Below are 15,472 nucleotides of genomic sequence, written 5' to 3' on the forward strand. Positions count from 1 at the left end.
GTCCTGATGTAAAGGAGCATCCAACAATTTAGCTTTAACATGATCAGGCAAAGATTGCTCCTTAAACCAAGCATGCCTTCTAAGCACAGACCCAGTAACAGCAGCCCTGCAAGAGGCCTCTAAAGAATCAAATCCACATTGCAAAGTATGTTTTCCAACTTATTCAGCAGAATGCATTAAATCCTGTAAGTCTTTATTTTCCACACAGTCGGGAATCAACATCATTTTCTGTTTAAGCAGTCTAATAACATGTTGCTGATATTTTAACATGTAAAATTGGCAGTTTAAAGTTCTAATTGCCAAAGCTGCTGAAGTAAATCCTTTTTACCCCATCTATCCAGTGCCCTGGAGTCTCTATCAGAAGGGGTAGGATTTTTAGCAGTAGAGGCCTTAATGCCCTTGGGACCCTGTGAAATAGTCTCTGGATCTGCAATAGGATTTTTGAAAAGGAACTTGTGGGACTCAGGGACCCTGTAGTATCGGTCAGGTTTACTGGGAGCAGGAGGCAGGGAATCAGGGGCCAAACTGGATTCCGAGAAAGCATCATCAACAATGTCTAGTACAGGAGGAATAGCCAAAGGCCTATGCTGAGGTAAGAGAAAGAAATCCCTAAGCCTCTTTTTTGAATCTGAAAATTCCTGGCTTTCCCAGTGAAAATACTCCCTTAGAGTATGTAAGGTTTCCCCAAAAGAAAAATCCTCTGGAGGGGAAGCAGAGGGAATAGAGTCCTTTGCATCCGAATCCTCATAAGTAGGTAAGGACAAATCCAGGTCATCAGAAGAGTCAGAAAAAACAGAATCCTGATCAGAATATTCATAATCAAGCTCAGTCCTAGGCCTCTTGCGGGGGGGGGGGGGGTTGGCTACCCCTGACTAGAATTATTAGATCTTCAGCCATTTTTATCATTTGTTTTTTAGGCATAGAGGCCTGTGCATGTGGCCTGGGCGTCGGTTTTTTAGACATGGATCGAGATTTAGGCCTTAGTAATGAAGGAGGCATCGATTTAATATGCAAGTCCGTACGCCTGAATACACCTTTAGAAGCCGGTGCCTGCACAGCGGCTCTGGACCCATCCAAGGTAGAGACATCCACGGGTTCCATAGTTGAAGTATCTCGTGGCATACCAGACTCAGAATGTGTCTCAGTAGAGGCCTGCGAATCAGAAGTAGTGGGTATCAGGGGCTGTGAAAGCGCCTCACTGAGTACCGGCAAACTGGCGGCTGGCTTAGGAGAAGCGTCGTCGGCAGTTTTGGACCTCGGCGGCCTGTCTCTATCTTTGCATTTTTTCAGAATCTCGGTAGTCGGATGGCTAACCGACAACATTTCTGGATAATTAAACCGCAAACCGAAACATTTAGAGACAAAAATATAACGGTGACGGATAGTGCGCTGATTAAATAAAGCACAAAACCGACAGCAAGGTACATCGTGGTCAGGGCCTAGGTAAGGAATACAGTACGAATGAAACTCTTTATGAGGTATTTGCTTTCCACAAGTAATGCAATTATTAACTTTTACTGACATCGGTAAGGAGCAAGAAAAAGTTTCCCCAACGAGGTACTTAGCTTTTAGTTGAAGACTTCAGTTCTGAAACTCAAAAACGAAACTTTCAGGAGTCAGCCGACTGGCACTTGCGAACTGCTTCCGCTTCGGGCACCGCATGGCAAGAAAGACGAATGTAATGGTGTCGGCTGCATGTTTTATACCCCTGACGACCTGACATCATGGAAGAAAGGACAGCAACCGACGCAGGACACAAGACTTTGTTAATCAGGCCGACTGAGGGTAACCTGCAAGCAGATTACCCGAATGTAATGACTGCAACAGTGAAACATGAAGAACATTAGAACACCTACAAACTAAGACCACAGCATAATAGGATAATACTCTATGCAAATGGAGATCTTCCAATCTGCGCAGCATGTTTGTTGGGTGGAATCTACCTGGCAGCTTCAATCTCTTCAGACATTCTTATAACAAAATCCAAGGGAACCAGTGGGTCTACAGCAACAACCAAGTCATGAGGTGAGGATAGTTACTGTTTAACCAAGACAGACCTCAAGAATTCTGTTATCAGGCCAATGGACAAGTCATGCCTTTTCAGTGTGGTGTCCCATCACAGGATGGCAATACAAGTAAAATATATGAAAACATACTGCAAAGTCATGGAATTCTGCCTCATCAAAAGTACCAGCACTGCACAATGCTGCAGTACATCAGTGGCCACAGAAAGTGCAAATTACAGAACAAAGTGATGTGGACTGTGTGATCTGTCGCAGGGCAGCAACAGATTGCCCACCAAGATATGTGGGTAGACAGACATGAAGAAGTAAACTACATGCAAACAGGGGTGTGTGTGTGTGTGTGCACTAAAATGTTAATAATGGATCTATATTACCTTTTTGAAAGGGCTATTCATCAAATTCCCTTTCATCGACACATATCCACCGAAATACCAAAACTCCGAATGGCTACATAAGCAAATTTTTTCCCAGGGGAAAAACACTTGGCAATTGTTGGGAATTTGCCCTTTCCTCCACTGTAGTGCAATCTCGGAGTTGGTATATTTAAATGGGGGGGGGGTGAAGCCCCCTATTTGATTGTGTCTGTCAGTTTGTTTTGTTTATTGTTGGCCCAGTGATTTTTTTTCCCTGGGAAAAGAATCACTTTTGTGGCCATTCGAAGTTTTGGTATTTCGGTGGATATGTGTCAATGTAAGGGCGTTCGATGAACAGCCCTGTCGACATCATAACATAGACCCTTAATAATAGAATGCAGATGGGAGTATAGTAAAACGTACTGAATAATACAATGTGTAGCAGTATGCAAGAACTCAAGACCATTTAAAAATTCCTCTAAATATATTAACATTGCTTGCTGTCAACTCAAACTGGTCAGAACTTGTCTAACCTTCAGAATCTATAGTATCACCTGCAGAAGCAAATTGCAAATGGCACCAGTCAGTATCTGTTAACCTTTGAAGATCTTCAGGATCTCACTCATGACACTGTTCGGTGACTGTGACCTTGAACACACAGACATAGTAATGGCGTATTAAGACCTGGTTATGGGTACTGGAAAGATGTTAAACTACCAAGTCATGCACAGTTTAAAAGAAAAAGGGATACACAGGAAGCTAGATAGTGCACACATCCTGGTGCCATATTTTCAAGATTTTCAATACTATAATTATGCAACATAAATGTCAGTGACTGCTGGCATATCAGTGATAGCTGATATTTCAGTGTCTCAGTGTTTGTGAGAATCTCTCCTCTCTTCCAACAGAAAGAACACCAATGTCACCAGCTAATGGATCTTTATATCAAAGTTTAGGGATGAACCATAAAAGTGGGTGTCCCACTGACATTTCTGATGCCAGATGATCTGTCACAAGGCAATCAGGGATGACCACTAAAGAGGAATTCATCCTGATGGATGTGCATGTTGCCCTTTCAAAACCTCTGATAAATTTGGAAGGTGTCAGATTTAATTTGGCACTGACCTACATGTTCCACAAGTTACTGCTGGCCTTATTTGCTTTTATTGTCATCAGAGTACTTTAGGGGGAGTAACCATGAACTGGGTATTGCTTTCACTGCTGCATGTACAAATACAGGTGACAACACACCACGGATTTTGTGGAGAATGCCATCTACTAGCCATAAGACTATCTGCCACAGTCAGTAAAATCATGTCCATGGTAATGTTCTTCGAATGTTAAGTGATGAAGCTGCTTTTAAAAGGAACCTCTAATGTAGATTGAGAAATGCAGTTGGTATGTCAACTACATCTGAATTTTATGACTGCCAGGTTCTCATCAGGGTTGCCTTGTGGCTGTGGCTTGTTGGCACTGCCTGCTGCACCACAGTGTCCAAATCTGGCACTGATCAGGTAAGGCTTCTTCTAGCTAAGTGCATGATGCTTAACTTCTTTGACCAACTGTGTGACATCAGCTGTCATAGAACTAGGGATGTGTGCTGATGGGTAGTAGATTTTAGTAGTTCTCTTTGTGCCTGGCACACTGTGAACAGGGCAGATGATCTACTCTTTTCTCTTTCTCCTCTTACATGTCTAAGACATGTAAGTAGGTTTATTCCTCCTCAAGACAGCATCTGTACCTATTAACTTCCTTTTTCCTCATTGTGACCCTATCCATTCTCTGAGTTGGCCAAGAATCCATTCACATGTCTAACGTGGTGAGAGCCTGCATTTCTTCAAAATCTATGTTTTATTTGATTACTTGGTTCTTTGGATGACACTTCAACTAAGGTTCTATCTACCTGAGTTGATGGTACCTCGAGTGGATGCAAACGATCCCATGGCACTTACTGGGAAAGTTACTTGGCGCTGTGATCAAATTTCCCCTACTCAGTATGAATGCCACCTGGGGTCTCCCCTGAAAAGAAGACAATGGTCTACTGGAACTAACCTAGTCAAAGAGTAGGCAAACAAGCAAGGTTTGTATATAGCGGTGTGTTTATAGCTTTGAGGAAGTGTGTGCTGCCCTTGGATGCAATTCAGATATGTTTCTTTATATTAAATGAATATACTTACATTTTTAAGGTTTTATTTTGATTTACAGTGACGTTAGTGGACTGTACATTTGATAACTCAGCATTACAAACTATGCTTTCAGTGGTATGACTGTTGCCATACAGAAGAGAATATGGGACTTCCATGGCTAGAAATAAGAGGGTCTCCTGTATAAGTAGAGAAATAGCCTGAAATTTCAACTTTCTCACCATCTACAGGACAAAAATGATAAGTTGTGATTTTCTTATCTTTTGAATTTTGTGACAAAACACACAATTCACAGGGGCACACGGAAAGAGCACAGGACTCTCCCATGCAAAGGGTGGAAAAGCCTTACACTGTGAACTGGAGAAGGTATGCACTGTAAACTCCCCCTTGTCCTACTGTATTTTTAAGAGCATTGGGGAATGCCTTTTCCAACTGGCAAACAGATTGCTCTTTGGAATATTTACTTCTAGTAGAATCTAAATCAGATATGTTTCCTGAACCCATACCAACATTAGGGAACTACAGAAGCAGTCAAAAGGGACTGCCATAATGTTCACTTTGCCCAGAATCTGAACAGATGACAAACAGCCACACTCCTCTGGCATAGTGGGTATAACTTGTGTGTTCTCTTTCTTTTTCAGGTACTTCATGAAGGAGTGGTTGCTGGATAGAATGAGGGGATGATCCAAAAAAGGTTTCCCTCCTGAGCCAACACAGTATGCAACTGCAGCTGGATGATAAGGAGCCTCCTCCTGAAGAAAAACTTTTTCTCAAGTAGCAAAGATGAACCAAGGTGAGTACTACACCCACTTAGTGAAACAACCATCATTAATATATGTTATGACTTCAGCTGTAAGAATGTAAGACCTACATGACGTCTAGTGTGAAATGTCCAACAGTCTGGTTCCTACCTAACACTGGGAGAATACCTTTAAGCATTGGTGACTATGAAACCACCAGCATCTACCAGTCCACTGCAATACCTGCATATTCAGGTATGTGAATGACACCATGCTGGTTGTGCTGTCCATCAAGCCCAGGAGGCATGGGAGGATCTGAGCCTTGACACTTCTCTGCATCCCTACAGACTGCCAAATTGATGAGTCAAAGGGTTGTCTCCATGGGAAAGAAAAACTGGCATAATGGAGGATCAACTTCATGCTAATGAAGGCAATCTTCTTAAATCAGAAAGGACCTCTCTCTGTTTACAGCCACAGTTTCAGGAACTGCAGCCATGACAACATTCACTCCAGGAATCCCACCAGGAGCCAGGTATACAGAAAAGGGAACACATGGTGCTCCTTTCTCCTGCAAGGCTTTAGTCACCATGGCCAATCCGTTGGTAAAACGTGGGTGCAGAAAAACAGTTAAGGAAGCAGTCTACTGAAACTGATGCTGGCCCAGAACATAATGAAGGAGCCTCCTGCATGGAACCAAGATATCTGATCCTTTGATGAATCACCATCCGAAACTTGGCATATGAGATGTGCTTAATAAAATCACTGGTGTCCAATACGGGAAACAAGTTTTCCATCACCTCTGGAACTAAAAACATCTTGGAGAAGACTCTATGGACTCATTCTATAACAGAACAAGCCTCTATGGCTCCTTTAAGGAGGACAGTTTGGGACTGTACCAACAGCTCTGCAGGGATAGTTTGGCCTCTATGTAAAGATTTTCCAGGAGGAGGACCTACAGCTCTGATAAGGGGAAACTCATCACAGTATCAATAACCTGTTGTTCTACTGCGATGGCTTTTTAAGCAGTCTTCATGTGATTTGGCAAGTCCCAAAATAAGAAATGGTAGAGGGAGTGAATGGGGCTCAGAAATACTCTCCAAAGTGGAGACAGCCTTCTTTACTTTCAAGAAGCCATCCATCAGGCCCTGCAGAGATTAGCTAGGTTAAATCTCCCCACGAATGAGCAACCAGGATGGAATGTTTACGTTCCTCTTCAAAGGAGGAAAGCACCAACCAGATCATTATGCACAGGCCAATCTTAGGAGGAAATGATTTTAGTGCATAATCCACTAGGGACTCTAGACAAGCGATACAAATGTATTTATTTAATTAATTACCCTATCGACTTACTTTTGCTGTCAAGGAATGTCCCACTGAGCAAAGCCCACTGCCAAGGGTTAGCTGGAGGGAAAAGCTCCAACCCATAACTTACATAAATAACAAGTAATTAAAACAGAACGTAAGACAGACATTACACTGTATTACAAAAGCTGCAAACTTCAACAAAGGCAACATCTGCAAAACTACAGGACAGCACAAGCAATTCAAAAACAGTAAGTGACATCATACACAGCAATAGTAGGTGGAATGCAGACAAGGACAATTACATAAGACAAGTATGAGGGAAAGCTCAAGTGGGTCAGCAGGGTTAGATAATCAAGAAGTCCAGCAACATGACTGGTTTTTGTCAGTCTTACTACTCCTTTATACATACATACAAATGCATGTTTGACTGTGTGCGACACATAGCCTAGATATGCATACACATATATATAGTGTATATATAAATGTGTGTGTGCACATATACATATATATATATATATATATATATATATATATATATGGGTTCACTACACATTACCGAAAACCCATAATCCTGACACCCAGAATACCGAGCCCAGAATACCTAATGCCCACAAGCTCGAGATTTCACATTACGACGCCCACAATATCGAGTGCCCATAATCTCGAAATCCACAGCACAACAGCAACGACGAGCAGTTCATGTGATAAGCCAACACCAAACCACAGTCCTATGTGCACAACAACACCCTAAGATGTCATACGACGTAAAACAGATAATTACAACAAACCCACATCACCGTAACATCTGAACACCATCCCTTGACCCTAACATACTTTACTTTAACACTGACTTAACATAACAACAGACTAATACAGTGGAATAACAAATACAAACAGATACTGGAACAACGGCAGTAGAACACCTAATATGCAGCTATGACATCTCAAATTTTAAGTAGCCTTGCAATACATCTCACAAACTCTAGGAGTCGAATAATCAGCTTTATTGTCTAATAGCCGTTGAAACGTTTCCTGTCGTTCTACAACATGCCTACATTTGGGAGAGGGTGGACATCCAGCTGCTAATTGCTCACGAAGGCTATCCACTCTATTCTGTTCTCTACTAAGGCATGTCATTAATACAGAGAGATCTGTAGCCCTATCTCCAAGTAAACATTTCAACCGCCAGTGCCATGCCTCCACCGAGTTCTGGGTGCATGACAGAAAGAGTCTATTCAACTCAGAAACGTTCCAAAATGTCAGAGGGAATAAGTGTGGAAACCTACTAATGGCAGTTGACCTAGTGGCAAATTTCCTGACCTGACAGAGTACATACCAGTCTGTAAAATATTTTATTAATTCTCTACCCTCTTCAGGAAATGACCCCTTCTACTCAGTGAACATTGGTATTACTTCCGATTCATCAAGGAATGTGAGTCCAACCAAAGATTTAACAGATAACTGGAACCCATGGCATCTGTTGTAAAGTGATCCTAACCCTAACTGTTGCACTTTTCGCCACACATTCATGCCGAAGTGAAAAAGGCAACACTTTGCAGTAACATTAGTGAAGTTAAGCCTAATACTTTTAATGGCTGCTATTTCATAATCACACAAGATATATTGTAGTGACAGGTTTAATTCCTGGCAAGTAAACAGATGTAATACACAGTGCCACAACATATTATATGCACAGAGTGACTTTTTGGACATTAGAGCGTACATAAGCAGAACAGACTTACTACAGCCACAACACTTAACTATGCCATGAATACTGTATAATTGACGACAAATGGCGCCCTTACAGAAGTACGTTCCATCCATCATCCAAATTGTTGCTACACTTAGATAATTTAGATTAACTGTACTAAAAACAATGACATGTGTACCTGAGCTTGTGTCACTAGCCCGTTTGACAACAAATTCACCTGTTTATAAGGGGAATTTACTTACATCTAGTGTCTCCAGTGTCAAATTAGGTATGTGAACCACACCTGCAGTCTTACACCTAACTCGCCGTATTTGCTGAAGCATTGCCTTCCTATTTGGAAGGCTTGGAATACAAGCTAGTGAGGTGGATGCTACCGCATCCTCCACTAGTAAACAGGGAATATCCTTGGATATAGCAGCCTTCTCGCGGAGTGATCCACAAACGCTGTAGCATTCTACTTCGAACGGATCACCCGCATGACTGTTTGGCATAGATTTCTTCAACAATTCACCCTCAGAGAGTGAATCAGTGACCGTTCGACCCTTGCATGTGTTGCTTCTTTTCAATTTACAACACCAGTGATGCTTGCTACTGGTCTTGCGTTCTAGGTGATAAATGTACCCATCTATAATGAGCACCTCCTTACATTTTTGTGATCTGAGGCGTGGATAGAGCACACCAACACTACCAGGCGCATCATCCCTGCAACATCAGCCGTTGAACAGCTTACATGCTGTTACACCCACTTTTATACTTGCGAGTCTGTTAACGTGGAAATACCATTGTTAATATATTTGGTAGTGCACTATTTTCCTGACTTACTAACGACATACTTAGGTAGTGTTATACTTAAGCAGTTGTAGTCAGTGCATCAACATTACGGTATTGTGGGCATCGGTAATGTGAAATCTCGGGCTTGTGGGCATTAGGTATTCTGGGCGTCGGGATTATGGGTTTTTGGTAATGTGTAGTGAACCCATATATACATATATATATATACACACACACACACACACACACACATATATATAGATTTGTGCATATATAAATATATATACACACACACACACACACACACACACACACACACACACACACAGATACACACACGCAATACAGAGATGGGTAGTGGAAACATTGAAAAATAATACCATCAAATTCCAATCCATCCAAATGACAAAAAGAAAGGGGATTTGTAGGGGGCAAGACCTTCTGCATCCCTACACCCCCTGTTAAATATATACATACTACCATTAAAATATATGTAGATATACAAATATGTGTAAATGTACTTATACACATAAAAGCTTTTGCACAGCATGAGTGTAACAAAGGCTTGCTATTTGAAATCCTACAACCCATACAAATGAGGAAGTAACAGTAGCAAAGGTCGCTAGTCGGAAAGTCAGCAAGGCAAATAAAGTGCCTCACACATAAACTGAGGAGGACATGAGTTCAAGGAGATGGGAGAGAAAGAAAAAGTAGAATCATAAAGACTACAAAACGTGAGATCATGCCAGAATTTATAGTGACTGAGTTGAGATGGTAAGCAAGCTGTATTAAAGACAGAGCAAAGAGACAGTACAGTTTCAAGATAATTCAAAGCTAAAACACTTAATGCTACTTCAATGCTTTTGAAGTGCTTCACTGACTGTATTAAAGATTGCTCAAAGCACAAGGGAGTTGATAAATTCCATGTTGAAGCTATTGCCCCATCTGACAAAGTAGAATATTTTTCCTCAAGTCTGTACAATGCTTTTATACTCTCTGTCTAGTGGTACGGGCAACAGACTCTTGTGATCCCCAGGTCCAATGTTCAGCCAACATGATTATGTAGGAGTCTGCTTTAGGATTCCCAGTCAGGTTCTCACTCCAGTTTGCTGGGGGCAAAAAGACAGCACTGGAAGTCACAGGAACAGAGTTTGGATGTTTCTAGGCTGGATCCTTGATAATGGGGTCAATGGGGAGGGGGAATGGACCAAGTGTCCTCCTCCTTCCTCACGCAATCATTAAGGCATTTCTGGAGAAGTGAATAGGAGATAGAGGTAAGTCTGTGTAGGATTTCATGAGATTCAACTTTGCCAAAGGAGATGTCATATGGCAGGCATTTGTAGGGTGGCAAAAACTCACTGTACTTATCTGTGCTAGAAAGAATGGCCTCCAGGTCCTCAAACAAAGTGGAAAAGGAGGGAGCTCCCACTTACTCACATATGGAATAATAGTTGTGAATTTTTCTGTGGACATCTACCTCATATCTGATGGTGGATGACCAGAAGCCAGTCCTTGGGGAGGAAGACGTACAGAAGGCAGTGTGAGGACTTGACAGGCCTGCACCATGTCCACTGCTCATATCAGCTCATATTCCCTAATGGTGTGCTCCAACACCTGCATGGACATGTTCTGCCAGATGTCACAAAACTGTCAGATGTGTGCAGCCTAAATACAGATCCTGGCAAAGGAAACATTGATGGACCCTCCTCAACATGGATCGTCATCTCCAGTTTGGGGACATCTGGACAGAAGAGTCTCTAGTGCTAAATGTAAACACCAGGCTACAGTCAGGTGACTCAAGTGGGTACTCTCCAGGATTAGGCAGATCACCAATATGCTCTATGGTCTGTGCAACTTACTGGGGGACAGGATGCATTTCCTCTGGGCTATTCACCATCTGCATAAATGCAGAATTCTATTGTTACAGCAGGCATGTCTCCAAGATAATATGACCAAGGAATATTTGTGACTTCTTTGAACTACTGATGATACTCCAATAAAGAACTGGGACTGCACATAGGACCTGCCTATCAATATCTGTTCTAAGCACTATCAACTGCCACCATTACCTTGGTAGTATAGCACATTACAGTTTCTCACACTGTCTGTGGGCAGCCGGGCTGAACTGCTGTTATTTATTAGTACAACAGCAGGATCTTCTCAAAGGGCAGTGGAGACTATGCTGGTACACAGATCAAAACTCAGTAGTTGATGGCCAGATAACATTTTGAAGGGCTCATTGCTTTTGGAAATGGATTTGGGAAATTTTCCATAAAATGACACAGCATTAAGAACTGAGCTTTGCAAATGGCAGAAAAGAAATGGTGGTTTCGGGGAATAGCCACATTACTTTTGTATTGTGCTGCAAATTGTACCATATAGTACAAGTACGACCTACAGTGTGAAAGCTTTTCATTAAAAGTAAAGAACTGTAACATCCAAGAAGGTGAACTCAACTGTAGACCCACCACTGATGATTCAAATTGTTGAATCTTGATAACTAGAAAACTTAACTTTTAATAATCATGTATAATTTCAGTTTTAGTCCTCCAAACATATTGGATAAGTGGGAAGTTGATGAAGTCACACCTTTTACTATGAATACACAAGATCAATCTTATGGGAATTTGAACAATAATCTGGTATAGAAGTAATAGCAAACCTAATACTACAACAGATCACAATATTAGAAAGAATTAACAAATGTATATCCCCTTTTATACTACCAGATAATTTAGTTAGTGGTTTACCGTAGGGGTGAGAAGAAAGCTGCTTGGTCGAGAGAGCTGAGGTACAGATGTTCCAGCAATTGCCATAGCAACAGTCTGACTGATCATGCTGCTGCTCTCATTTTCATATTCTTCAGCTGTAACACAGCTTGGTCGCCCACGGTGGTTTTGAGTTTCTAGGAAAAATAATGTCAAAACACAGTTCAGTAACAAAATTTATAACTCTCAGGAAAAAAATGTAACTAAGGTAGGAAGTAGGACTAAACAACTTTAAACAGGGTGAAAAAGAATGTCAATTGTTGGGGTGGGGGGGGGATCTCCATTCTAAAATTCCATCTGAACCCATGGTCCTGGTCAACACTATGAAGTCTCAGCAATCAACTTCAAAAAAAAAAAAAAAAAAAAAAATGGAAGATACTGGGGACACTCAAACCATGCTTCAAAAGAAGAGAGAAATACTGTGCCTTACCCAATGTACCAGATCCCAAACACCTTCCGAATGTAATTAAAGCAACCTGATAATAAAACAGACATCTTTTCTGATTTCACACAAAAGCCATTAAAACTTACTGATGATTTCCCATTTCTCAGTGGCTGTGCAATCCTAGAATGTGTATGTACACAAAGAAGGAAATGTGAAAGTGCAGGCTTGGGGGGTGTTAAGTTGTGCGTTCTTCACCGAGTTGAATCCTGTAATGTATGGGTCTACATTACATAAGTTCGAGTGTCATATGGTCGACACCATATGACAGAATTTTTGAAAGTTTGAACATTTTAACGGAGATCTCCGTACAGTGCAGAATGGGAAGATTTCCCTTTTCTGCACTGTAGTGCGATCTTGAAGTTGGTATATTTAAAGAGCGCGGGGGGGGGGGCAGCTTTTCTTAATAGTTTATCAGCTGGGGGCAAAATTCAGCTAATGGTTTGTAATTATACTGCCTGGATGCCTTCAAACAAGAGATGTGGAGATTAGAAAAAGACAAAAAACACCTTTGTCTGGATATTTTTGGTAACAACTCCAAAGAACAAAAACATTTAGCACAAAGAATTGGGCAACAAAAAGTAGAAATAAGGTAGCCAAACCCAGCAAGAAAAATAAGCAGACATCCTAAGGCGGTATTACAGATATTTCATAAATTTTATGAAAATTTGTATAAAGCATACAAATGGAAAACCAAAAAAAAGCCCAAACTGCAAAACTTATGAAAAACTTGAGTGTACCAAGGTTAAAGGAAGATGAGGCTCAATAATTAGTAGCTACAATAGGAAGAGATGACACAAAATTGTGATGTATGGTTAATCAGCAGGAAAGTCTCCAGGAATAGATGATACTCCTGTTGAAATCTGAAAGCTAACATTTTTTTCAAAAGGGAATGGGGAGTAGCACCATCTTGGAAAACTGTGTTGGATATAAAGACCCCTCCGATCCATCTTAATACAGATCTAATTCAATTTTTAAACATGATTATAAAGTGTTTAGGTCTATACTAGCTAAGAGAATGGAATGGAAGAGGTACATTACTCTTGACAGATATTAAACATTGTAATTTTGTGAAGGTGAGACAAATATTTGATAATATTAACAAAACAATGACAATCCAGAGAGAAGCAGAGTATAAGAAAACACTGCTATTGGTAGGTCTTGATGAATAGAACACATTTAACAGTGCCAAAATGGATTTTAGGAGGAGGGCATTTACATTCTCTGACAGAACATGATTTTACATTGTCTGATGAAGCGTAGTAGGTGCTACGCGAAAGCACTCACTAAATAAACTTCTTTTTTGTTCTGATATTGGACTATTGCTGAATTACTTCAATCCGTTTTGCTGATTCTGCCTTCATTGATTACGAAGTTTTGTTACTTGATTCATTATTACCATCCTGCAGTTTCGTGGTGAGAGAACCTGGTATTTATTACCTTTCTCTGACAGAATAACATGGTTATAAGGATATACGAAGGGTACGAAACAAGACTTACTGTAGGAGTATTCCTCTCTGGCAACTTACCTTTGAACCAGACAAGGATATCTTCTTCCCCCAATGCTATCTGCTTTACATTTAGAGCTGTTAGCAAAGAAAATAAAGGATTCACAAATTCAAGGATGCAAATGGGTACTTAATTCAAGAAACGTTAGATTGGTAGATATTATACTGTACTTGGCAAGTCCTGAAAGTGACACTATGGTATTGTGGAACACTGTGTGACAGTTTTAAATGTTTTCAGGATTTAAAAATAAAGATAAAAATATAGTTACAGAGGTTATGCACCCACACATGAACTAGTTCAGCAATACCTTACTTATTGGGACATTAGATGATGCACTTAGCTATACGGATCAAAAAGGATTCTGTTACAGTAGCTAATGATGTGGGAAAAAAACAAAGATGGGAAATACAAACACTGAGAAAATGGAAACACATGGGTATGGATACGGACAATAGGACATAAGCAGTAAAAATGTTTTAGGCCCCCAGTCTTGTATATTAATCAGGCATATTTTTGTCAACCAAAGGAGAAGTTGTGGATGATAATAAATAGCAGAATGAATTTCTTTGGAAGGGGAAGAGAGCTAGAGTTAAGTCAGATAAGCTGATTCTAATCACACTACAAGGTGATTTAGGGTTACCTGTTTTGAAGGGGTACTTCAGAGCCAAGTAGTCAGGGCTCTTATATATAACACAAGCAGAAGGTTATAATATCAATTAGAAGATGGATGTTGAAATGGGTGGGGGAGGGGTTTAAGAGAACAAGACAGGCTATGATTTCAGATGCAAGTTCTTAAGGACAATAACAATACAGAACATTATAAGGTAGAAGAAAGTATTCTAAGAACTAAGCCAGCTGTAGGTTGTATGTCTGTGACAACAGAAGGCTGGAATTTACTGGAGAAAACTGTCAAAGTAACCAAACTCCTGGGAGCAAATAACTTGAGATGGAAAGGTAATAGAGTGGGTTGAGGCTAAGCAGAAGTTTGGATTGCATGTTAGAGGCTGCCTTCCCTACCAGGGATTGATAACAGAGTATATGCAAAGAGAAAGGTGAATGCTAAAAGAAAGATCATCTCTGGTGGAGCTTTTAGATGAATCTCGAATAACTGCTGTTAAAAAAAATGGATAAATCAGTATGATGGATAAAATATTGCATCTTAACTACAAGGATCAATCGAAGAAGGTTAGAAAAGATTTGGAAAAGAGAATGGAAAGGTATATTACAAAGGAGCAATGGGAAGAAATCTGTAAAGCTCCCAAAAAGTTTAGGACTTTTGAATGGAAATGTTTGCATATGTACTTTTATACCTCAAGTAGACTTCAGAGGATTTTCCTCGGTAAACAGCAAATGTTGGAAGCATACTGGAAAGAGAGATGTAACTTTGAACATGTTTTTGGAAATGTTAGTGAGTTGGAAAATTTTTAAAAAAATGTTGGGGAAAAATGGTTGTAACTAAGGAAATTATTCTTTTTAGCTGGAATATAGGATCTGAATTATCTAGACATAATAAGGCTTTACTACATTTAATGTTACTAGCTGTCAAAAAGCAGTAACTAGAAAAGTAAATCAAAATCCAAACTAGCAGTAAATGAAACCCAGAACTAGAGGTGGGATCTTTAGAAAAGAGAAGAAGCAAATTTCATTGAAATTGCACACACACACACACACATACACATATATATATATATATATATATATATAT

At 40.3% G+C, this 15,472-nt stretch overlaps 1 protein-coding gene across 1 annotated transcript in view; it reads right to left on the reverse strand.

Moving 5' to 3' along the window:
* DOCK7 (dedicator of cytokinesis 7) overlaps positions 1-15,472 on the reverse strand; it is a 3,076,229-nt gene that overhangs the window by 815,277 nt on the left and 2,245,480 nt on the right. Inside the window, exon 31 of the mRNA XM_044085545.1 lies at positions 11,799-11,953. Coding sequence (XP_043941480.1) covers positions 11,799-11,953 — 155 coding nt within the window. The remainder of the gene's footprint in view (positions 1-11,798; positions 11,954-15,472) is intronic.

This window comes from Protopterus annectens, chromosome 10.part0 (genome assembly GCF_019279795.1).
Source record: "Protopterus annectens isolate FY-2018-M chromosome 10.part0, PAN1.0, whole genome shotgun sequence".
In the NCBI taxonomy this organism is placed as follows: domain Eukaryota; kingdom Metazoa; phylum Chordata; order Ceratodontiformes; family Protopteridae; genus Protopterus; species Protopterus annectens.